Source organism: Erinaceus europaeus, chromosome 9 (assembly GCF_950295315.1).
Source record: "Erinaceus europaeus chromosome 9, mEriEur2.1, whole genome shotgun sequence".
NCBI classification, from domain to species: Eukaryota; Metazoa; Chordata; class Mammalia; order Eulipotyphla; family Erinaceidae; genus Erinaceus; species Erinaceus europaeus.
Window position 1 is genome coordinate 79,455,084 of NC_080170.1, and position 25,612 is coordinate 79,480,695.

Genomic DNA, 25,612 nt, shown 5'->3' on the forward strand with positions numbered 1-25,612 from the left:
TTGCTGTAGCTCTTTCAGTAGAAGTTTGATGTATTTAGATGGCTTCTCATTGGGTGCATAGATGTTAATAATTGTTAAGTCCTCTTGATTGACTGATCCTCTGAGCATTAAGTAGTGTCCATTCCTATCTTTTTTAATCTTATCTATTTTAAAGTCTATCATGTCAGATATGAGAATAGCTGTTCCTGCCCTTTTTTGTGGGCCATTGGCTTGTATGATGGTTTTCCATCCTTTCACTTTAAGTCTGTGTTTGTCTTGTTGAGTTAGGTGAGTTTACTGTAGACAACATATTGTTGGGTTGTGTTTTCTGATCCATCTTCCTACTCTGTGTCTTTTAATAGGCCATTGACATTTATTGATACCAAAGATTGAAGATATTTTAATGCCATTCTTGTTGAGTTTTAGAGTGTTTTGATATATGTCCTATTTGTGGTGGTCTGGTTGTTTATAGGAGACCTTTCAGAATTTCTTTCAGGGCAGGCTTGGTGATGGTTGCTTCCTTCAACTGTTGCTTGTCTGAGAAGGTTTTGATGCTTCCATCTAGTCTGAATGACAGTCTAGCAGGATATAGTATTCTTGGCTGAAAGCCTTTCCCATTGAGCACTCGATAGATATCTTGCAATTCTCTTCTGGCCTGTAGTGTTTGTATGGAGAAGTCTGCTTCTAATCTTATGGGTTTTCCTTTGTAGGTGACTCTTTGTTTTTCTCTTGCAGTCTTGAGGATCCTTTCTTTATCCTTATTCCTTTCCATTCTAACATACAAACACTACAATATTTACATATTATTATATGCACTCTTTCTTTCTGTCTCTCCTTCCCTCTCTCTCCATTCATCCTTCTTTCTTCCCTTCCTACCTTTTTCTTCATTTCTTTCCTTTCCTCCCTCCCTCCCTTCCTCCTTTTTCTTTCTTTCTTTCCTTCTTTTTTTTGAAAAGATTTTTAATATTTATTTATTTATTCCCTTTTGTTGCCCTTATTTTATTGTTGTAGTTATTATTATTGTTGTTATTGATGCCATTGTTGTTGGATAGGACAGAGAGAAATGGAAAGAGGAGGGAAAGACAGGGGGAGAGAAAAATAGACACCTGCAGACCTGCTTCACTGCCTGTGAAGTGACTCCCCTGCAGGTGGGGAGTCGGGGGCTCGAACTAGGATCCTTACACTGGTCCTTGCACTTTGCGCTTTTCTTTCCTTCCTCCTTCTTTCCTTCCTTCCTTCATTTCTTCCTTCCTTCCTCCCTCTCTCCTTCCTCCCCTTCTTCCTTTCTTTCCCTTCATTCCTTCCTCCCTTCTTTCCTTCCTTCCTTTCCTTCCTTCCTCCCTCCCTCCTACCCTCCCCCTCTCCTTCCTTCCTTTCTTTCTTTCCCTTTGTTTCTTCCTCCCTTCCTTCCTTCCTTCCTTCCTTCCTTCCTTCCTTCCTTCCTCCTACCCTCCCTCCCACTCTCCTTCCTTCCTTTCTTTCCCTTCGTTCCTTACTCCCTTCTTTCCTTCTTTCTTTCTTTCCCCCAGATTAACTGCTGGGGTTCAGTGCCTTCATTATGAATTCACTGCTCCTAGTGACATTTTTCCTTTTTTCCTTTCTTAATAGGACAGAGAAAAATTAAGAGGGAAAGGGGATAAGAGAGGGGAGAGGGGGATACCTGCAGCACTTCTTCACTACTACTGAAGTCCCCCCATTGCAGGTGAGGACCAGTGCTTGAACTCTGTTCCTTATGGATGGTAATGCATGCACTGTTTCCCTAAGATTGAGCAGGTGCTTCATTTTCTCTCCCTAGTTTTCAAGTTTAGCTCTAAAGGCCAGCACTCTTCACAACTGAGCTCAGAAACACTTAGCTGCAAAGAACTATGATAGATCCTGTCTTTACCTCTCTCTCAAATTATTTATGTATTTATTTTTACAGGAAGGAAAATTCTTTTATTTCACAAATTGTTGGATTAAAATCTTAACATATCTTAAAATATTTCCATTTTAATTTCCTCAAATGAAATTTCATATATATTACATTAAAATAAATAAATTTATTTACTCATTTATTTTCATTGCTAGGGCTATATGCCTGCACAAGAAATCCACTCCTCCTGGAGGCCACTTTCTTTCTTTTTCTTCCTTCCTTCCTTTCTTTCACTGTGAAAGAGAGAAACTGGGAGGTCCAATTTTTGTCCTCTGTCCAGTTGGCAGAGGATGCAGAGTATGTGTGTTGATGATGCAGCTTAAGACTTCTTAAACTGAGCAAATCCCACCTTGTGAGTCAAGGAGAAGGGAATGACTTCCATACTGATTTCTTGAGTAAAAATAAAGCTCCTTATGAAGGAGAACTTACCTGGTTGCTTGATGTGGTCTTTGAACCTGGAACCCTGAAGCACAAAGAAAAATAGTATTATTACTTAGTGACTAGCTATTTACTTACTTAAATAAGTGTCTCTGTAACCAATCTGGACTATGGAGTCAATAGAATGACAATGAAAGACTCTGGCAATGATGCTAGTTTTGCACCTTACTTGCACCACTTACTATCCCAAATCACTATCACAAAGGAATCTCATAAAGGGATGTTGTATTTTGTCAAAGGCTTTCTCTGCATCTATTGATATGACCATGTGGTTTTTGGTCTTGCTGTTATGCTATATACCCCCTGCTATAATTGGAGAAATTCTTACATATAGTATGGATCACTGCCCTTCAAAATTATGTACAAATGAAACAAATAAAACAAGTTCTGGGTTACAAAGCATCCAAATCAAACAGACCCAAATTTTTACATCTGAAATAAACATTTTTATAACCTTGAATCGTGAATACCCCAAAGTGTCTCAAAGCAAAGAGTATGAGGTTTTCTCTTTAATTCTCATAACTATGCAGTAATCCAAAGAGTGGATGCTCTTACTAGTCCATTTTATAAATTATACACACACAGACACACACAGACACACACAGACACAGACACACACACACACACACACACACACACATATATATATATATATATATATATATATATATATATATTTTTTTTTTTTTTTTTACCAAAGCACTGCTCAGCTCTAGCTTGTGGTGGTGAGGGTGAGGGGTGTTATTCCATACCTATCCTCTCACAGCCATTAGTAAGTTACTTTTTTTCCTCAGTACAGTTTTACAGTTTGAGGTATTATTTTATCTGTTTTCCTCATTGGAATTCCCATCCCACCCCTTGGAAAATACCCCACCCCCTCACTTACATGTGTCAGAATGTCCCTCTTAGCAGTTTTATGAGTTTTCTCTGGGGCTGTGGGCAGCTTGACAGTTAACTTAAATGTTCCTTTTCCTGGCAATGCCAACTCATGATTCTCTCTCTCCAGAACTCTCTGCCGAACTGAAATGAGAACAGACAAAAAAGTTGACAGTGGATCTTTGTACACATGATTTCCATAAATATCATCATCATCAGTTACAGCTAGGTCAGTTTCCTGTAGAGGCCTTGTGTGACGTAAAGAGGAAGAGTTTAGAGAGAAGACAAGGATTTCAATTACATCTTACACTGATTGTGTAAATTTGAGCAGGTGCTTCAATATGTCTTATTACAAAATCCCTGTTTTGTCTATTAACAACTCTGAAGACTTTCTTGTATGTGTGTTTCATGGGTAAAATTGAAAATAATGCAGAACTCAGTATAGTACCTGATGCTCAGCAGACACTTAAAAGGGTTGCAGTATTTTTCTTGCAGTGAGATATAATTATAATATCCTTCAGGGTGAGTCACTGAAAATTGGATCCTGGAACAAAATGTAATGGGAGAGGCTAGTGGTGGAGGGAGTGTGGATCAAAGTGGAACCAAGGAGGAGAAATGCCTCAGAGCCCTGCCCCCTAGGGAAAGAAAGAGACAGGCTGGGAGTATGAATTGACCTGCCAATGCCCATGTTCAGTGGGGAAGCAATTACAGAGGCCAGACCTTTCACCTTCTGTATCCCACAATGATCCTGGGACCATACTCCCAGATGGATAAAGAATAGGAAAGCTTTCAAGGGAGGGGACTGGATACAGAGTTCTGGTGGTGGGAACTGTGTGGAATTGCCCCTCTCTTATACTGTTATCTTGCCAATATTTTCATTTTATAAGTAAATTTAAAAAAGAAAGAAAAAACATAATGGGAATCCCATTTAGGATAGTGATTCATGTAACCATGGACACCTAGCAGCCTACTTAAAAAATCAAACAAAAAAAACCCCTGGTCTTCTACCATTTGTCTGTATTTGGATATTTGGGATGTTTCTAAATGTTGGCTATTATAAATAGCACTGTCATGGTTATAGCCTTGCTTATATCTCTTTGCATAAATGCTTTTGTGTTCTTTGGGTAGTAGGTTCCTAGGAAATCTACATACACACATTGAAATATACATATACACAATAGAATACTAGACAGCTAAAATAAATTATGAAATTCTCTTTTTTTTTTTTTGCTACAACATAGATAGAGCTTGAGGGAGACATGTTTAGCAAAGTAAGCCAGAGGGAGACATAATCTCACTCACAGACTGAATTAGGGAAAGATAGAAACAGGCTGGGGGTATGGATCAACCAACCAATGCCTATGTCCAGTGGAGAAGCAATTACAGAAGCCAGAACTCCCACCTTCTGCACCCCCCAAAACAATCTTGATCCATACTCCCAGTGGGAGAGAAGTGATAGAAGGAAGAGGTTAAGAGGGCTCTCACCATCAGCACCTGGGGGGGGGATGGGAGAGACATTTGGATATAATAGGGTTATGTGTGGTTTGGAGGGGAAGAGAAGACTGAATCTGGAAGAAAAGGGAGGCAATTATGTACAAATGTAGTCAGATAGCTGTAGAGATGATGGTTAACCCTTGTCTGCAACCCTAGGAGAACCATAGTGGTCAGGGATTCAGAACTCTGGTGGTGGGAGCAGTGTGAAATTATACCCCTGTTGACATATAATTTTGTAAATCAATATTTATTCCCTAATAAAAAGTAAATAGAGAGCAAAGTTCAACACAGTGTGATATCTCAGTGGATTGCAGATTATCTAAATAGATTTGGGGACTCAGAAGAGTAAAGGAAGAAACACTAAGAGGAGGCTGGGGGGGTAAGCCCCTATGGTGGAATGGGCTAATAGTTTGGTGGAAAGTGATATGTGTGGAAATGTACCCTGTGACATCAGCCCTATAAATCCAACATTTTCTCAACAACCTGATTCTGATTTTGGATAGAACTTTCTAAGAATGTAAACGTGCAGGTGAGGAGAGGGTTGAGAGGGCATGGGGAGACACAATGTGCAGTGCTGTACAGGAACCTAAGCTGGTAGTGGCATCAGCACACAGTGCACACTTGTCATGGAACAGTGAGAGATTGTACCACATGACAACTGACTTGTGAATCACTATTTCCCTAAAAAAACATATAACATGGGGGGGTGCAGGTGGTAGTGGTTAAGTGCCCACACTATAGTGTACAAGGATCCAGTTCAAGCCCCTGGTACCCACCTGTATGGGAAAATCTTCACAATGACAAAGTAGAGCTGCCGGTGTTTCTCTCCCTCTCTATTTCCCCAACCATTCTCAATTTCTTTCTGTCTCTATACAATAATAAATAAATAAATTGAAGTAAAAAAAAAGAAAAGAAAGCACAACAACAAAAAAGCAAACTTGTGTATCTGTTTTTTAAAAAAGAACATTGACAAAAAACTAAAAGTAAACTTCCATGTGATCTGGCATCCCACTTCCGGGCACTTTTCTGAAAAGTATGAAATTAGCTCAAAGAAGTTTATGCACCTGATATTTACTGCAGCATTTGTACAATAGCTAAGATATGAAAACAACTTAAGGACCACTGATTGATAACTTGGTAAAGAAGTGTGGTATATTTATACAAAACAGTACACTATTCAGCTATAAAAAGAGATAAAGTCCTGCCATTTGCAGCAAAATAGAAGGAACCCTAGGCTATTGTGAGAAGCAAAATAAGTTAGAAGGAGGAATAGATATATTGGTTGATTTCACCAAGATGTGGAACATAAGGAAACTAACCAGAAAACCAAAAAAAATAATAATAAAATTAAAATAAAAATAAAAATAAACCAGTGAACTTTGACAATAGAACTATGGTTACCAGAGGGCAAATGAGAGGTAATGAGAGCAAGCATGAAGGAGGTCCATTGGATGGTGGTGCTTTTTTAAAATTATTATTAAAAAAGAGATAGGAGCTTAATGATAGCTCACCCAGTAGGGTATGTGCCTTGCTATGTGCATAGCACTATTTTGAATCCCTGTATCACATGGGGAGAGCTACAGTGGCAGTGAAAGAAGATCCAGTGCTGTGTTATCTTTCTTTTTTTGTCTGTTTCTTTCTATAAATAAAAAAATGTGGTGAGGAGATGTATGGAGGAGAGAGGGAAGGGTTGGAGAGAGGACAAATGAATGAAAAGGAAAGGAAAGATGACAAGAAGAAGACGACGAGAAAAAGAAGGGCTTTATTAGTTCTTTCATCTTAACCACTCATTCTACACCTCTTCGGTAGGAAGAGGTGTAGGAATGAGTCCTTAGCTGGAGACCAACTCAGAAGCAAGCCAGTATGAGAAAGAATAACAGAGTCCAATTCCTCTCTTTCTGAGGAGGGCAAATGTTTTAGCTGAAGTCCAGAGAAACTGTCCTGAAACAGAATGAGGACTGAGGGCTGGATCAGACCACTGATACCAGAGAGTAAGATACATGTGGTAAGTTCAGAGACTTGGTGGTGCATTTCTTAGTAGCGTCCTGTCCAGACATTTAAGCATGCCAGTTGTTGTGACACTATGTGTCACATACAATCCACTTTTAAGAGGAGATATAATACTATCTGCAAATAATTTCCAACAGAAGTTGGACCTGAGAGAGAAAACAGCTGAAACTGATTCATCTACCAATCTCCCTCTGCACAAACCCTCTATATTTTATTAAGAGAAGATGGGGTCGAGTAGCTCAGGACACGGCATGATTATGCAAATAACTTTCATGCCTGAGGCTCTGAGGTCCCAGGTTCAATCTTCAGCATAACCATAAGCCATAGCTAAGCAGTGCTCTGGAAATAAAATAAATAAATAAATATGTAAAGATGGGTTCCCTTGCCCCTCAAAAGACTATAATTAAGGTCCATATAATAACCAGAAAGGGAAATAAATGTATACATCTAAAACAGAGTTTAGAATCATATGCTAATTTACACTCAACTTTTCAGAAATTCAGTAAACTACCATTTATATTAGATCATGTTTCTAATACTAACTTTCTAATAGTAATACCAGACAAGGGCTGGTACGCTCATTCTTTTTTAGTTATTATTCATTTAATTTAAATTTTACTTGGTAGGACAGAGAGAAAATGAGACAGGAGAGGGAGACAGAGAGGAAGAAAGAGAAATACTTGCAGCACTACTTCACCACCTCTGAAGCTCCCACTTTGCAGATGGGGACCAAAGCTTAAACTCTGGGTCCTTGAGCACGGTAAAATGAATACTCAACAGGGTGTACCAGCACCCAGCAGGCTCATTCGCATTACATGAATTATATGCATAAAGTTGTATTACATCCTTAAGGCCACTACTTAATGTGTATATGGGGGGGGGGCAGAGGGTATACATAGAGGAAAGAGAGCATAAGTCCTAGCACTACTGGGACAGGTCATTCAGGGTTAGAAAATTCCCAACAAGTGGCTACTGTTCCTCTGGAGGGAAAATGAAACTGAACAGGGACTTTCTACATCCTGGAACTTTGACCAGAAAATGATTTGAGTTGTGATAAGATTTGAGGCATCTGTACTGTGGGGGTGACTCCAGAGTAACTACTGGAGTGGCAGTCTTGACTTGGAAGAAGCAGGTGGTGGGCTGGGAGGGCAAAGGAAGGAAGCCAGGCAGGGAAGTGTTTCTGTGTTGAGGGCTAGAATAGACTAATGTTATCATTTTAAAAAGTGATTTTGCACTGTTAGTAAATTTATGTCATTTTTATTTCATTTTATTTTACTTATTTACTTACTTTGCCTACAGGGTTATTGCTGGGGCTCCTCGGTGCCTACACTATGAATCCACTGCTGTTGTGGCTATTTTTTTTTTTTAATATATAGGACTGAGAGAAATTGAGAGGGGAGAGGATAGAGGGAGAAAGAAAGACAAACACCTGCAGAACTACTTCACCACTTTTGAAGAGACCCCCCCTCAGGTGGGGTGCTGAGAGCTTGAACCAGTATCCTTGAGCAAGTCCTTGTGCTTAACCCAGTGTGCCACCACCCACCCCGTTTATGCTATTTTTAAAATGTTTAATTGTACTTTTATGCTATTTTTATATGGCATAATTATTTTCCTATTTTTACTTCATCAGCACACAAAGAAGTTTCCACACTTCAGCATATCAGGGTCACCTGGGTGTTAGTTCAAAGTGCAGATTCCCAGACCCATAGCTTCTGAGCCTCCAAGACGGAAATAGGCTGCCTCTGTTTAACCTGCAGTGTTTCAGATGCAGGAGATCTCCTGCCCTAATGCAATAAGTGCTCCTTGGGAACAAGGATTCTACTGGAAGAAGTGTCCCCAAGGGCCAAGTCCATGTTCACGTTGACAGTCTGGAAATGACTCACTTTGCATAGACTTCTCTCAAGTAGTTCTTGAGAGAATCTAACCCTTGGTCAACTTTATTTTTATAAAATAACTGAGACAAGCATGTTTTGTTCTCTGCCTGATTCACTTCCTTCATATTTGCCTGTGACCCCCGCCCCCTCTCCTCTTTCTGTTTCATTTTCCCATTCCTATCCCTGCCTAGGGCATTCTAATTGTTCTCCTGGCCTTTAAGTCTCCTTGCCTCTCCTCTGTTCCAAGGTCTTCTCTAGACCCAGTATAGGAAGCAGGATCTGTGCCACACCCACCCCATCCCTGCACAAAATCCCACAGGGAAAGCATAATGGGAGCAGCAGATCACCTGACCTTCAGTTCAGACCTCATAGGTGCCTGAAGCAAGAAGGTATCCTGTAGGTACTTGTCCTCCCCCCTCCTTGAGGGAAACAAGGACTGCCAACAAGGAGGGACCTTCTATAGACTCAAAACTCCTAGCCCACAATCACTCAGAATGTCACTCCTGCTCTCAGTCTGAGGACTACTCTGTAACCTAGGGCAGAAGTATTAGCAGACCCTCAACAAATACAATGTTCATCAGCAGCTTACTGCTTGCCCCCTCCAATAAGCCTTTATATTTATATTTATACCAGAGTGATTTTTAAGGTAGTGCTTCAGCACCCCTCCCATGTGACTCCAAAACTAGTGGGTACTCTAGGGCCAATGGGAAGTCCTGGTGACGTGTGTATTGCTTAACCCCCTTCCTCTCACTTAAAATACGTAAGTAAATAACAGGAATAAAATAGGGCTTTCCCTCTCCAGTGGAGCACTGACCAGTCCTACTGAAACAGTTCTACCAAATCCAGAGGCTACACAATATGTTTATCTTCCACCACACGGACTTTCATTACTCATGGTCTCACTTGTCCTCATGAACTAAGTAGCATTCAAATCCATTGTTTGGGAGCCAGGCGGTGGCACAGCTGCTTAAGCGCACATAGTACAAATCCATGGTCTCTCCCCAGAAACCAATGCACTCATTTGCAGAGTTACCTCCTCAGCCTACCTACAGAAAAAAATCATACTCCTTACATAAGTGCTCCAAAGTCCTCCATCACCTCAGCCAAGCTTTCCCTTAGCCTTCATTTCCTTCCTGTGTCTTCACTAAAATCTGTTTAATAACAGAAGATCTAAGATTAGTTAGTATAACCAACATCCATTGACATCTGAAAGATGCTTTCTTACTGTGAAGAGATCTTGGGGCTGTTAGGTGGAGGGGTCACTACTCAACCACACCGACCGAGGGCGCTCTGCCGGGTCGCCCAAGAAGCCCCAATGCTCCCCCGCCCCCCAACAACACTTCATTGTGGACTTTCTGGTCCGAATAACCAGCCTGGATATTTTGCTCATCGGGTCCTGAATTCACCTTATGTGTTCCTCCCCCCGGAAACTTTCTCTCCCAGGAAGGTCCCCATAAACCTCGGAAGCTTCTCCATAACCTGTTTTAATGGAAAGAAGACCAACACTGCAAGGGAACAGCCAGTCAAAATTATCTCAGCCGCTCACGATTTTAGGCTTCAGCTCCTCTCTCACCTGACTCCAGAACTAGTGGGGAAGCTCCACGACTCACCAGGAATCCTGTGAACACCTGCGTGGCTTAACCCCTTTCCTCTCACTTAAAATAAGTAAATAGTGGCTTGGGCTCATAACCTTCAGGCAGCGCTGGGGAAGCCCATACCGGCTCAGAACGCTGGAAGGGGAGAACCTCCACTACTCCCCAACCCCCCTCCAGTTCAATTCCCACCCTGCCCTCACCTCACCGTCACCCCTGCTGTTGGAGACTGTCCTGCGGCACTACTGTGTCCCACGACCCAAACTCCCCTGCAGGAGGAGCCCTGTTTCCCCGCTACCACACCACAGAGCCCCTCACCATCCTCCGGGAAGAAGACCACCAGAAAGCGGGGAGGACTCCCGGGCTGCTGATGGACCTCACACTCGCCGCCTCCTGACTTCTTGGAGCTCTGGAAATACAGCTGCAATTTGGTGCTCAAGTTCTTGGGGGGGTCGGCACCCCAGGAGCCCTCGACCAGCAGCGGGAAGCCGCGGGGCACAGCCATCCTGGGCCGAGCTCTCCACCCGGACTGCAGCTCCCACTGGCTACGGCGGCTTCCTTTGCAGCTTTCGCTTTCGTTTCCTGGAAAACTGCCCTGGGTTTCTGACGCTGCTTGTAAACAACTGTTCCGGGACTTGACTACACTTCCTCCAATGCTTCCCCTTCACACAGGACCCCGGTGGAACTGGCCCTGGCTGCTGCTGACACCTGGTCCCTTCATCTTGCACAGGGTCCCTTAGCTCGGGGTTCTCTCCACTCAACCAAGCCCCAGCTCTGGGCCCTACATTTTACACAGACTCAAAAAACAGTAACGTCTTTCTTCTTTTCTCCGCTAGGGTTTCTCTACTCAGGGTTTACTTTTTTCAGACAGTGAAACAGAGAAAGGCAAACACCACAGAACTGAATTGTCCTCCATTGCTATGGGGGCCCAGCTTGAACTTGGGCTGTGTAGTTGACAAAAAAAGCTTCATTTTTACTGCCTACTGCGTTTTATAAGGAAGTAAAAAAAAGAAAGAAAGAAAGAAAAAGATGAAAAAGAAAAAAAAGAAAAAGAAAAAAAAAGGCTGCCCTGTCTTTAAAATGTTTGGGGCCTATTTGAAGGAATTCTTTCCATAATCAATTATGAAATTCCTACCTTCTCTGATCACATTCTCTGATTTGTTCGTATTATTTTTATCTTATTTTCCCCTTTATTGGGGATTAATGTTTTACAGTCACCAGTACATACAATAGTTTGTACATGCATAACATTTCCCAGTTTTCCACATTAACAATACAAACCCCACTAGGTCCTCTGTCATCCTTTTCCATATTATAGCAATAGGTATGGGGTGTGGGCGGGGCATTCGCAGTTTGTTATGCAATATTTGCTCAGGATCCAGTCAACAGACAAAACAAAACTTCTGCCCTCCCTGCATTCAGGAAAAGTGGGGGGACACAGAGGAGTTGGGAGACCACTAAATTAGTCTCTTTACACAGGTGCTCTTGTAATAATGTCACAGAGTTCCTAGTCCAGGTGTGAGCACCTAAGGAGAGGCTAGTGGAGTGGTGTCCTGTAACCTGAAGCCTGAGGAAGCTGGAAGACTCCTGGAGGTTGAGGGGAGGAGGTTCCTGCTCCCCAGGGAATATGTAAAACCCACTCACTGCCTTCTCAACTCTGCCATTGGGTGAGAAAAGGTGGGAAGTGTTGCAGAAGAACCCAGCAAAATAAAGAATAAAGAATGAAGAAGAGTCAGTAGAGGGGCTGAGTGCTGGTCCATCTGGTTGAGTACACACATTACCATCCAAATGACCCAGGTTCAAGCCACCAGTCCCCACCTGCAAGGGGGTAGGGAACTAGGGAAGCAATGCTACAGGTGTGTGTGTCTCTCTTTCCTCCCTATGTCCCCCTTCCCTCTCAATTTCTCTCAGTCTCTTTTCAAACTAAAAATAGTCAACAGACTATAACCATGACTGACTTGAAGCTCTCCATGTGCTATGGCTGAAGGCTGAGTTAGGAAGAGATGCACAGCAGCACACCACACCATAGTATTTCCACCGCACAGAAATAAATAACCAATAATATGGATAATGGTAAATATAGTAAAATAATTGGGAAGTAATTCATTGTTTAAAAAAACATTTATATATATTTTAATATTTATTTCTTATTCCCTTTTGTTGCCCTTGTTGTTTTATTGTTGTAGTTATTATTGTTGTTGTTATTGATAGCATCGTTATTGGATAGGACAGAGAGAAATGGAGAGAGGAGGGGAGTCTGGCTATAGCGCAGCGGGTTAAGCACACGTGGTGGGAAGCACAAGGATCCGCATAAGGATCCCGGTTTGAGCCCCTGGCTCCCCACCTACAGGGGTGTCCCTTCACAGGCAGTGAAGCAGGTCTGTAGGTATCTATCTGTCTTCCTGTCTTCTCTCCATTTCTCTCTGTCCTAACAACGACAACAACAATAATAACTATGACAAGGGCAACAAAATGGAAAATAAATAAACATTTTATTCACTTACTTTAGTGAGAAGAAGAGAGGAGAGAAAGGAGAGAGAGAGCTTGAAGCATTTTAGCTTATGGTGGTTCTGAAGAAGTGATTCATTTTCAGTATTTATGTACTTTACAAATATAATCTAGGGATCAGGCAGTAATGAATCTGGTAGAGCACACACATTACAGTGCTCAAGGATAGGTTCAATCCCAGGTTCAAGATCAAGGATGCTATCCCTAGCTGCAAGAGCAGTGAAGCAGTGCTACAGCCCCCCCACTCCCACTCCCATGTCACACTCCCCTTTCAAATTCTGTCTCTATTCAAAATAATAAATTACTAAAATATGTATCTGTAATCTGATGGTAAGATTCTACCATGCAGTTCTAAATAATGTTAACTAATAGCTGACTTTCAAAGTTTCTTAAAATAAGTCACCTCCAGCACGTTTTGTGCAGTTTTTGCACTCTTCTTCCTCCAGAGCCAGCATTAGCACATAGACTAACCCTTTTTGCCACCAGCAAACCCAACTCATATCTTAGTGTGATTGTGGTGCAAACATTCTTCTAGTCAAACAGGTTTTAAAATTGGCTGTTTTCCTTTGTTCTTAGAGTTGGCTTATCACCAACACAGACATTTATTAGTCCACTTGTTATTTTTGATAATTAAGACCTGGAAGAAATTAAGAACATGAAACAAGGACCAGTGGTAAAAAAAAAAAAAAAAAAAAAAAAGAAGAAGAAGAAGAAAGAAAAAGAAAACTGAATCTACAACTTGTGTTGGCAGTGTGCCTAGAAAAAAAACAATGATGACATAGTGTAGATGTCAATACCCACCATTTTAATTTTTTACTGGGGGGGACTAATGGTTTATAATAAATAGTTATTGGCACATGTATAAAATTTCTCAATTTTCTGCAAAACATTCTCATCACCAGCCTAGGTCCTCCTCTACTATCATGCACCAGGACCTGGAAATAACCCCTTCCTCATTCTTTCACTTTGATGCAATGCACCAAACCCAGTAAAAGTTCTACTTTGTGTTTCCTCTTTCTCTTATTTCTCAGCTTCTGTGTATGAGCGAGATCATCCCATATTCATCCTTCTATTTTTGGCTTACCTTAATAAACACAATTCTTTCAAGATCTATCCAAGATGAGGTGAATTCATCATTTTTAATACCTGAGGAGTGTTACATTTTGTGTATTTAACACAACTTTCTTAGCCACTCATCTGTTGCTGGACACCTAGGTTGCTTCCAGGTTTTGGCTATTACAAATTGTGCTGCTATGAACATAGGTATACACAGATATTTTTGTTTGGTTCCTTAGGAGAGGAATTACAGGGTCATAGGATAGTGCCAGGATAGCCTGAGTGTGTTTCTTCCCGAGCAAGTGCTCTCTGGGTTGGAGAGAACTCAACTGAAGCCAACCCCTAGGCTGCTGCATGGGAAAGGGATCAGGAACTTTTGTCGGGATAGCGTCGCAGGAGAGAGACTCTGGGACTCACGGAGCCAGAAGGTGATCCAATGTGTGTTTAATCAGAAAAGAATATGTATTTATACTCTCCAAGAAGGAAATATTAGGGTGGAAAACAGGATGTGATGAAGAGAGGGTGGAGCAAAAAGAGAGTGCGAACCAGTGGGATTAAACCAGTGCCCTGCAGGCAGGGTGGGTCTCAGGTAAAACAGTGATTATGTAAATAGACCACTGCCCAACAGAATAGGTTGGTCTACTTCTAACCTCCTGAGAGTTCTCCAAACTGCTCTCCACAGGGATTGGACTAATTTATGTTCTCACCAGCAGTGCAGGAGGATTCCTTCATCCCCAAAGCCTATCCAGCATTTGTTAATATCCTTTCTGATGTATGACATTCTCACAGGAGTGAAGTGATATCTCATTGTTACCATTATTTGCAAATTTCTGACAATGTCTTGGAGCATTTTTTCATATATCTGTTGGCCTTTTGGATCTCATCTTTGATGAATATTTTGTTCCTATCTTCTCAATCTTTTGGGTTGGTCATTTTTTTTTGGCTGAGTTTTGTGAATTCTTTGTATATTTTGGTAATTAGCCTCATCTGATATACGGCATGTAAAGATCTTCCATTCTTTAAGGGCTCTCTTTGCTTGGGTGAAGTTTTTCAATTTGATGTAGTCCTATTGGTTTATTTTTGTTTTAGTCTTCCTTGTGATTGGATTTATATCATTGAAGATAACCTCACAGTAGGAATCCTAGATATCTGTGAGTCTTGAAAATTATTTATTTTTAATATTTTTATTTATTGTAAATAGTTTGTTACAAGATTATACGGTTACAATATATACCACATCACACCCACTACCAGAGTTCCATCTCCACCCTTCCACATCCTAAAGATAACCACCATAGTTTTCACAAATGTTACAGTTTTCTTGCTTCTTTTTTGTCTGGATTTTTTTTTTTTTTTTTTGGCAAGTTCATGTCAATCAGATCTGGTAGTTGTATTTCATCTCTTATTTTACTAAGCATAATTACCCCAAGTTCCATCCATTTTGTCCCAAAGAACACAATATTATCTCTGTTCTTTATTCATTCTTTTTATATCCTACTTTTACCATTTTTTAAATATTTATTTTATTTATTTATTCCCTTTTGTTGCCCTTGTTGTTTTATTGTTGTAGTTATTATTGTTGTTGTCGTTGTTGGATAGGACAGAGAGAAATGGAGAGAGGAAGGGAAGACAGAGAGGAGGAGAGAAAGATAGACACCTGCAGACCTGCTTCACCACCTGTGAAGCAACTCCCCTGCAGGTGGGGAGCCAGGATTCGAACCGGGATCCTTATGCCGGTCCTTGTGCTTTGCGCCACCTACGCTTAACCCGCTGCGCTACAGCCCGACTCCCCTTTTACCATTTTTTAATTTATAAAATAGAAGTATTAACAAGACCATAGGAGAAGAGGAGTACAATTTCACACAGTTCCCGCAACCAGAACTCTGTATCCAATCCCCACCCCTTGATATCTTTCCTATTCTTTAACCCTCTGGGAGTATGGACCCAGGATCATTATGGGGTGCAGAAGGTAGAAGATCTAGCTCTGTAAATGCTTCCCTGATGAATATGGGTATTGACAGGTCGATCCATACTCTCAGCCTCTCTCTCTCTTTTCCTAGTGGGGCAGGGATCTGGGGAGGTGGGGCTTCAAGACACATTGGCGGGGTTGTCTGCCCAGGGAAGTCTGGTTGGCATCATGATAGCATCAGGAACCTGGTGGCTGAAAAAGAGCTAAGATATAAAACAAAACAAATTGTTGACTAATCATGAGCCTAAAGATAAGAATATTGCAGATGAAGATTTGGGGTTTCCATTTTGGAAAAAGCTAGTGGGTCTATTTTAGGTATATTCCAGTGGCCCATGACCCTACTAGTTTTTGCCTGAGTCTGACATCTAACATGCAGATGATGTCTGGGGAGATGGTGTGACAGTTGGAAAAAGGACCAGAAAGCTGCATCAGGGAAGAGAGTAGCTCCCAAATATGGGGAAAGTATATAAATAGTATTAACTGTAAACCTTATCAATTTGATCTGGGGCCCATAGTCAGTAGAGGAGCCTATGTAAACTCTGTATCTTTTTAGGTCTGACCTAGCATTCTGTGGTCATGGCTAACAACATTCCAGGCTGCACTAATTTCAGGACCCATCATCCTCCGGTGATAGGTCAAGAGTATCCTATCCAACCTCCTTTCAGAGAACCTTCCCTACTCTTGTTGATCCACATTGAGAGCAAGGGCCTATAGGGGCCCACAGGAGGGTCCACGATGTTGTTTCTGATTGAGACAGCCAGTGACAGTGGAGAGAGGGATCTGCTAGAAATCTAGGCCCACCATATTTGTGTGGGAATTCCAGAGCTCTCTGACCAGGGCCCCAGGTGATGAGGTGGCCTGATAGTGACTAAAGAGCCATCATTAAAGTATGCCACTCTCTTGCCCTTATTAAGCTTTTGTAGTCCTTACTTTGTCTGACAAGATTAGCTTTGGAGTGATTGAAGGACCTGCAATAGGAGCTATGTGAGGATATCTAGGTCTAAACAGAGACTATTTCATTAGGTACTTTATGGTGTCTTTTTAGGTATTTCTGCTTGCTTGATACATTTATTGACTCACTGAAAGCTATTGGGCACTTTTGCTTTAAGCTACTGGGCACTTTTGCTTTCCCCTAACTTATGGATACATGTACATATGTCCTATCACGTGGGCCCTGGTCTATATCTATGTTTTGAGGTTTTGTTAAGAAGTGCACCACTTGAAATGGAATTGAAGAGTCCTATGAGCTAGGAAATATCTCACCAGAGTAATGAAGCTGAAGAGTTGATATTCCAAGCCTGACGTCTCTGGATGCAGCCTGAAGTGAAACATGCTGAGGTGGTTGTATTAATTGGGTTGGGATCGGCAGGTGCAGTATCATTGGTACACATTGGTAGAAGCATGAAGGAAAATGAACACCATCCTAGAGGTTTCAAGACTGAGAGATACATGGGTTTTATTATTTTATTTTATCTTTATCTTTATTTTATTTTATTTTATTTTTGCCTCCAGGGTTATTGCTGGGGCTTGGTGCCTGCACTACCATTTTTCCCATTTTGTTGCCCTTGTTGTAGTTGTTATTGTTGTTGGATAGGATAGACAGAGATTGAAAGAGGAGGGGAAGACAGAGAGGGGGAAAGAAAGACAGACACCTGCAGACCTGCTTCACCACTTGCGAAGCAACCCTCCTGCAGGTGGGGAGCCAGAGGCTCGAACTGGGATCCTTATGCCAGTTCTTGCCCTTTGCACCATGTGCACTTAACCCTTTGCGCTACCACTCAGCACCCTATATTAACTTTTTTTTTTAGCAGAGTAGTAGTCCATGGAATATATACCCCATAACTTTTTTTTTCATTTATTTATTTATTTATAAAATGGAAATACTGACAAGACCATAGGATAAAAGAGGGTACAATTTCACACAATTCCCACCACCAGAACTCTGTATCTAATCCCCTTACCCCCTTGATATCTTTCCTATTCTTTAACCCTCTGGGAGTATGAACCTAGGGTCATTCTGGGGTGCAGAAAGTGGAAAGTCTGGCTTCTGTAATTGCTTCCCCACTGAACATGGGCATTGACAGGTCGATCCATATTCCCAGCCTGTCTCTCTCTTTCCCTAGTGGGGCAGGGATCTGGGGAGGTGGGACTTCAAGACACATTGGTGGGGTTGTCCGCCCAGGAAATTCAGATTGGCATCATGGCACTTAGTGACTGAAAAAGAGTTAAGATATAAAGCAGAGCAAATTGTTGACTAATCATGAACCTGAAGACAAGACTATTGCAGATGAAGATTGGGGGTCTCTGTTTTAGAAAAAGCTAGTAGGTCTATCTTAGATTTATTCCAAATGGCCCATAACCCTACTAATTTTTTCCTAAGCCTGACATCTAGTATGCAGGTGGACCCAAGTTATTGTCTGGGAAAATGCTGTGGTAGTTGGAAAGACTAGAAAGCTGGATCAGGGAAGAGAGTAGCTTCCAAATATGGGAAAAGTATGTAAATATTCTTAATTGTAAACCCCATCAATTTGCTCTGGTGCCCATATTCATCACAAGAGCCTATGTAACCTCTGCATTCCTGTAGGTCTGAGCATAACTTCTTTAACCAGTCATATGTTGATGGGCATTTAGGCTGCTTCCACTCTTTGCCATTGAGGATAATGCAGCTATGAACATAAGGGTGTGTATGTCTTTTCTAACTACTTGAAAAAAAAATTTTTTTTTGAAAACAGCTTATCTAAAAGTTCCAAGTCCCAGACCTGTCAAAGATTGAAGGAGAGTGTTTATTCTATTATATGGTTCCTAAAAGTATAGTTAAATTGGTAGGGTCAAAATGGACAAATACATATAAATATAGCTAATTATAGAACTAATGTCAACCCGTATCTTGGGAAAAGTACTGCAATTTCCAGTGGAGGGAATGGGGACATAGCAATCTGGTAATGGGAACAGTGAGAAATTATACCTATTATCTCATAATTTTCTAAGTCAATATTAAATGTTTCCAAGATTGGGAGCTACACTCTGCCCTAATACAACTTTCTAGTCCTTTACTCTGACACCATCGACTCAGACAATATGTTAGCTATCAAACTCAAGACAAACTACGACAGTTGTAAGCTCAGACCAACAGGAATTCAGAGGTTACACAGATTCCTATGCTAAATATAAATGTATATGGGCCCTGGGTCAAGCAGATAGATAAAACAGTTAATTTTATTCATAGATTTTTTTTCAAGATTGGGAGCTACGCTCTGCTCATATCATTACCACAGCTGGAAACACTTTAGGCTGCACTCGTTTCAGGACCAGTCTTCTTCATGTGACAGGGCAGGATGATCCAGCCTCCCTTTGGATAGTGGGACAGTCCCTACCATTGCTGCTTTACTGTGAGGGTAAGGTCCTGGGAAGGCCCACAGGAAGGCTTATGATTACATTTCTGAGGGAAGGGACCAGGATCCTGGTTTGAGCCCTCGGATCCCCACCTGGGTGGGTGCTTCACAAGCGGTGAAGCAGGTCTGCAGGTGTCTATCTTTCTCTTGCCCTCTGTCTTCCACTCCTCTCTCCATTTCTCTGTCCTATCCAACAATGACATCAATAACTACAACAATAAAACAAGGGAAACAAAAGGGAATAAATAAATATTTTTTTAAGTTGAGAATTATATATATATATACATATATATATATATATCTTCCCTACTGCAGGTGGTGACTGGGAGCTTGAGCTGAGTCCTTGGATATGGTAATGTATGTACTCTGCTCCACTGCTGTCTTTTTTAATTGCTGAATAGTTCTCCATGGAGTTTATGTCCCATGTTGACCTCAGATCAAACAAGTCAAGAAAATAATGTCCCAGGTAAATGGGGCATAGTAACTGTTGGGCTGTTAGTTGTGTTTCTATTTTTTTTTTTTTGTGTGTGTGTGTGTGTGTTTCTATTTTTATTGTGCTAGAAAACAAAAGTATTTCCTTTGGGATTCAAGTAACTTTAGTAGCAGGAAAGCAAATAATGAAAATTATTTAGAACTAAGTAACCTAAGATTAACACTTCACCTAAAACATGAGTCAGGAAAACCTGTAGAAGGAGCTCAAATGTTATAGCACTCATTGTCAATTACCCCAAATAGAAAGAAGACACATTCAGTTAGGGCCTGACAGGAAGATGAACTTTGGGCTCCCAAACAAGAAGTACAGCTGCTTTTACTACTGTAGTCCTAAGGAGGAAGACAGAGTTTTTCTTCCTCAGCAATAAGCCCGTCAATGGCAACATACACATCAGCCAATGAGAAGTTGATGTCACCCAAACATAGTCTTCTAAAGAACTATGATTTTTTTCTCTTTTTAAATTAATTTTTCTTTTTATTTTATTGGGTAGAAACAGAGAGATCAAGAGGGAAAGGGAGAGAGAGAGAAAAAGAGAAACCTGTTATACTGCTTCACTGCTCACTAAGCCTTCCCCCTGCAGGAGAGGACTGGATGCTTGAACCCTACTCCTTGCACATGGTAAAGTATGCACTCAACCAGGTTTGTCACTGCCCTGCCCAAATATTTTTTCTTGCTGATGGCTTCCTTACCACCCATTCTTCTTATATTAAGTCTTCCTTTATTTTAACTCATTGGGGTGTCTATCTACTTACTATATGGGAGCTGCTCCAAGAGGGGGGGGGTTGGTTGGAATGTAGAGTCTTCCTTTGGTGGAATCTCAGATTGGATATGTCAGACTTTACATACTACTGACTTCACAGGATGCTAGTTGTAAAATTCTAAACCTACTAAAAGGCAAAACAGACTAGGAAAAATAAGACTTTATTTTTTAAAAAACATTTTTTCCTTTATTGGGAAATTAATGTTTTATAGTCACCAGTAAATACAATAGTTTGTATATGCGCAACAGTTCTAGTTTTCTTTTTTTTAATTCTTTATTGGGGGATTAATGTTTTATAGTCAACAGTAAATACAATAGTTTGTACATGCATAACATTTCTCAGTTTTTCACATAACAATACAACCCCACTAGGTCTTTGTTCAGGTCCTTATCTAGGACCTGAACATACCCTCACTCCACCCAACCCCAGTGTCCTTTACTTTGGTGCAGTACACCAACTCCAGTCCAAGTTCTACTGTGAGTTTTCCCTTCTGTTCTTCTTTTAAAACTTTTGTCTATGAGTGGGATCATCCCATATCATATTTATCTGTCTCTTTTTGACTTATCTCATTTAACATGATTCCTTCATACTCCATCCAAGATGGGGTGAAGGTGAATTCACCATTTTTAATAGCTGAATAGTATTTTATTGTGTATATATAACACAGCTTTCTCAGCCACTCATCTGTTGGACACCTGGGTTGCTTCCCAGTTTTGGCTATTACAAATTTTGCTGCTATGAACATGGGTATACAAAACCTATTTGGATGAGGGTACTGGGTTCCTTAGGATATATCCCCAGGAGAGAAAATGCAGGGCCATAGCGTAGGTCCATTTCTAGCCTTCTGGGAGTTCTCTAGAGTGCTCTTCACAAGGGTTGGACTAATTTACATTCTACCAGCAATGCAGGAGGGTTCCTTAACCCCACAACCTCTCCAGCATTTGTTGTTGCTACTTTTTCAGATGTATGACATTCTCACAGGAGTGAAGTAGTTTCTCATTGTGTTTATTTGCATTTCTCTGACAAACAATGACTTGGAGCATTTTTTCTTATGTTTCTCGACCTTTAAGAATACTTCTGTGGTGAATAGCCTGTCCATGTCCTCTCCCTATTTTTGGGTGGGGTCATTTATTTTCTTATTGTTGAGTTTGGCAAGCTCTTTATATATTTTGGTTATTAGCCTCTTGTCTGATGTATGGCATGGAAATATCTTCTTCCATTCTGTGAGGGTGTCTCTTTGCTTGGGTAGTGGTTTCTTTTGCTGTGCAGAAGCTTTTTAACTTGATATAGTTCCATTGATTTATTCTTTTTGTATTTACTTATTTATTTTCCCTTTTGTGTCCCTTGTTGTTTTTTATTGTTGTTGTAGTTATTTATTGTTGTTATTGTTGTTAGATAGGACAAAGAGAAATGGAGAGAGGAGAGGAAGACAGAGAGGGGAAGAGAAAGATAGACACTTGCAGACCTGCTTCACCTCCTGTGAAGTGACTCCCCTGCAGGTGGGGAGCTGGTAGCTCAAACCTGGATACTTACCGTGGTCCTTACGCTTTGCGCCATGTGCCCTTAAACCGCTGCGCTACAGCCCGACTCCCTCCACTGGTTTATTCTTGATTTAGTCTTCTTTGTAATTGGATTCATTTTATTGAAGATGTCTTTAAAATTTATGCAGAAAAGAGTTCTGCCAAAGTTTTCCTCTAAGTATCTGATAGTTTCCGGTTTAACATCCAAGTCCTTGATCGACTTGGAATTACTTTTGTATTTGATGAAATATAGTGGTTCAGTTTCATTCTTCTGCATGTTTCAACCCATTTTTGCCAACACCATTTGTTGAAGAGACTCTGCTTTCCCCATTTAATAATCTGGGCACCTTTGTCAAAGATTAGATGTCCCTAGGTGTGGGGGCTTACTTCCAGGCTCTCAATTCTATTCCATTGGTCTGTGTGTTTATTTATGTTCCAGTACCAAGCAGTTTTGATGACAATGGCCCTATAATACATTTTGAGATCTGGGAGTGTGATGCCTCCAGTTCTATTCTTTCTTCTCAAGATAGTTTTGGCAATTCGAGGTCTTTTCTGGTTCTAGATAAAGCATTTGTTCTATTCTCCTAAAAATTGTGGTTGGGATCTTGGTGGGGATAGCATTAAATTTGTAGATGGCTCTGAGTAGAATATTCATTTTAAGGATGTTAATTCTCCAAACTATGACTATGTAATACCTTTCCAATTCTTAGTGTCTTTTTCAATTTGAGTAGTGACTCATAATTTTCAGTATTCAAGTCTTTCCCTTCTTTGGTTAGGTTTATTCCTAGATATTTTATTGTTTTTGTTGTTATAGTAAGAGGAATTTATTTCTGGATTTCATCTTCTTCTAACTTAGTGTTTGCATAGAGGAATGACACTGACTTTTGAATGTTAATTTTGTAGCCTGACACCTTACTGTATTGCCTGAAGATTTCCAAAAGCTTCTTGCTGGATTCTTTAGGTTTTTCTATATATACTGTCATGTCACTTGCAAATAGGGAGAGTTTGACTTCTTCTCTTCCAATCTGTATGCCTTTAATTCCTTGCTCCCGCCTGATTGCTGTGGCAATAACTTCCAACACTATGTTGAATAGTAATGGTGATAGTGGGCAGCCCTGTATAGTACCTGATCTGAGGGGAAATTCTTCTAGTTTTTCACCATTGAGTATGATGTTGGCTATAGTTTTGCTGTATATGGACTCTACTATCTTGAGGTATTTTCCATCTATTCCCTTTTTTTGTAGCATTTTGATCATAAAGGGATGTTGGATTTTGTGAAAGGCTTTCTCTGTATCTATTGATATAACCATGTGTTTTTTGGTCTTATGTTTATTCATATGGTTGATCACGTTGACTGAATTACATATATTAAACCAACCTTGTATCCCCAGGATAAATCCCACTTGGTCATGATGAACAATATTTTAAATATACTGCTATATCTGGTTGGCTAGAATTTCATTAAGTATTTTAGTATCAATGTTCATCTGAGATATTTGGTCTGTAGTTTTATTTTTTGGTTGTGTCCCTGTCTGCTTTTGGTATCAGAGTAATGTTGGCTTCATAGAAGCTGGAAGGGAGTATTCCAGTGTCATCAATCTTCTGGAAGACTTTTAAAAGATATCAACTCTTCCTTGAGGGTTTTGTAGAATTCACTTGTAAAACCATCTGATCCAGGACTTTTATTCCTCAGAAGATTTTTGAGAACTGTTTCAATTTCTTTGTCTGTGATTGGCCTGTTTATATTTTCTACTTCCTCTTTATTTTACTTTGGAAGTATTTCCAAAATAAAATATTTAGGTATTTAGGAACTCATCCATTTCTTCCAGGTTTTCTAGCTTAGTGGAATATAATTGTTTACAGAAGGTTCACATAATACTTTGGATTTCTGTGGTGCCTGTTGTGATATCTCATCTTTCATTTACAATTTGATTTATTTGGGTCTTCTCCCTTATTTTTTTTGTTTTGTTAGTCTGGCTAAAAGTTTGTTGATTTTGTCTACTCTTTTGAAGAACCAACATTTACTTTCATTGATCTTTTGTATGGTTTTCTTATTTTCAATGTTATATATTTCTGCCCTAACTTTAGTTATTTCTGTCCTTCTGGTTGCTTTAGGGTTCCTTTGTTCTTTTTCTTATTCTAGGTCTTTAAGCTGTACAATCAGGTTGTTTGTGCTTTTTCTTGTTACCTAAAGTGTGCTTGTATGGCTATGAACTTCCCTCTCAGTACTGCCTTAGCTGTGTTCCAAATATTTTGATAGCTTGTGTCTTCATTTTCATTGAACTCTGGAAACATTTTGATTTTTTTTTCTTAATTTCCTCTTCGACCCAGTAGTTGTTAAGTAGTGTACTGTTGAGTTTCCACATTTAGGGACTATTACTAATCTTTTGCTTATTTTTAAGTGTTGGTCTAATTCCACTGTGGTCTGAGAAGATGCTTGGGATGATTTCAATGCTCTTGAATTTTCTGATGCTGTCTTTGTGGCCTAACATATGGCTTATCCTTGAGAATGACCCATGTGGACATGAATAGAATGTGTCTTCCAGTTTCTTGGGGTGAATGGCTCTGAAAATGTTCAATAGTTCTATTTTAAGTCTTCATTTAGCTCCCTCATTTCTTTATTCATTTTCTGCTTGGATGATCTGTCAAGTTGAGAGAGTGGGGTATGAAGTCCTATACTATGACTGTGTTGCTGTTAATATATTGCTGTAGCTCTTTCAGTAGATGTTTGATGTATTTAGATGGCTTCTCATTGGGTGCATAGATGTTAATAATTATTAAGTCCACGTGATTGACTGATTCTATAAGCATTAATTAGTGTCCATTTCTATGTTTTTAAATTTTATTTTAAAGTCTATTCTGTCAGATATGAAAATAGCAATTCCTGGCTTTTTGTGTGTGACATTGGCTTGTATGATAGTTTTCCATCCTTTCACTTTGAGTCTGTGTTTGTCTTGTTGAGTTAGGTGGGTTTCCTGCAGACAGCATATTGTTAGGTTGTATTTTCTGATCCATCTTCCTACTCTGTGCCTTTTAATAGATAAATTCAGGCCATTGACATTTATTGATAATATAGAATGAAGATATTTTAATGCCATTATTGTAGATTTTTAGAGTGTTCTGATATATGGCATGTTTATGGTGATGTGGATATTTATACGAGATCTTTCAGAACTTCTTTCAGGGTAGGCTTGGTGATAATTGATTCTTTCAACTGTTGCTTGTCTGAGAAGGTTTTTATGCCTCTATATAGTCTGAATGACAGTATAACAGGATACAGTAGTAGTCTGGTTGAAAGCCTTTCTCACTGAGCACTTGATAGATATCTTGCCATCCTGTCTGACCTTTAGTGTTTGTGTGGAGAAATCAGCTGCTTGTCTTATGGGTTTTCCTCTGTAGGTGACTGTTTTTCTCTTGCAGCCTTCAGGGTTCTTTCTTTATCCTTATTCCTTTTCAAGTCTAAATATGATGTATCTTGGTGTCTTTAATTTTGGGTTAATTCTGTTTGGGACCCTCTGGGCTTCTTGAACCTTTATGTCTTTAAATGTTGTCTAAACTAAAGAAGTTCTCAGCTATTGTGTCCTGTAGAATGCTTTCTTCCCCTCTCTTTCTTCTTCCTCTGATAAGGCTCAACCTGACGCTGTTGACTGGCTACGGAAGAAGGGCAAACACTAGAAGAAGAAGAAGAAGAAGAAGAAGAAGAAGAAGAAGAAGAAGAAGAAGAAGAAGAAGAAGAAG

At 40.2% G+C, this 25,612-nt stretch overlaps 1 protein-coding gene across 2 annotated transcripts in view; it reads right to left on the reverse strand.

Annotated features, from left to right (window-relative positions):
• The window catches only part of PARP14 (poly(ADP-ribose) polymerase family member 14), a 66,028-nt gene extending 55,279 nt beyond the window's left edge, over positions 1 to 10,749 (reverse strand). Inside the window, exons 1-3 of one of the 2 annotated variants that reach the window (XM_060198264.1) lie at positions 10,494 to 10,749; positions 3,216 to 3,349; positions 2,321 to 2,354 (exon numbers count right to left, since the gene is read on the reverse strand). In XM_060198264.1, coding sequence (XP_060054247.1) covers positions 2,321 to 2,354; positions 3,216 to 3,349; positions 10,494 to 10,680 — 355 coding nt within the window. In that variant the 5' untranslated portion in view covers positions 10,681 to 10,749. The remainder of the gene's footprint in view (positions 1 to 2,320; positions 2,355 to 3,215; positions 3,350 to 10,493) is intronic. The other variant, XM_016192580.2, reaches the window with a different exon arrangement.
• Between the last annotated feature and the right edge of the window lie 14,863 nt (positions 10,750 to 25,612).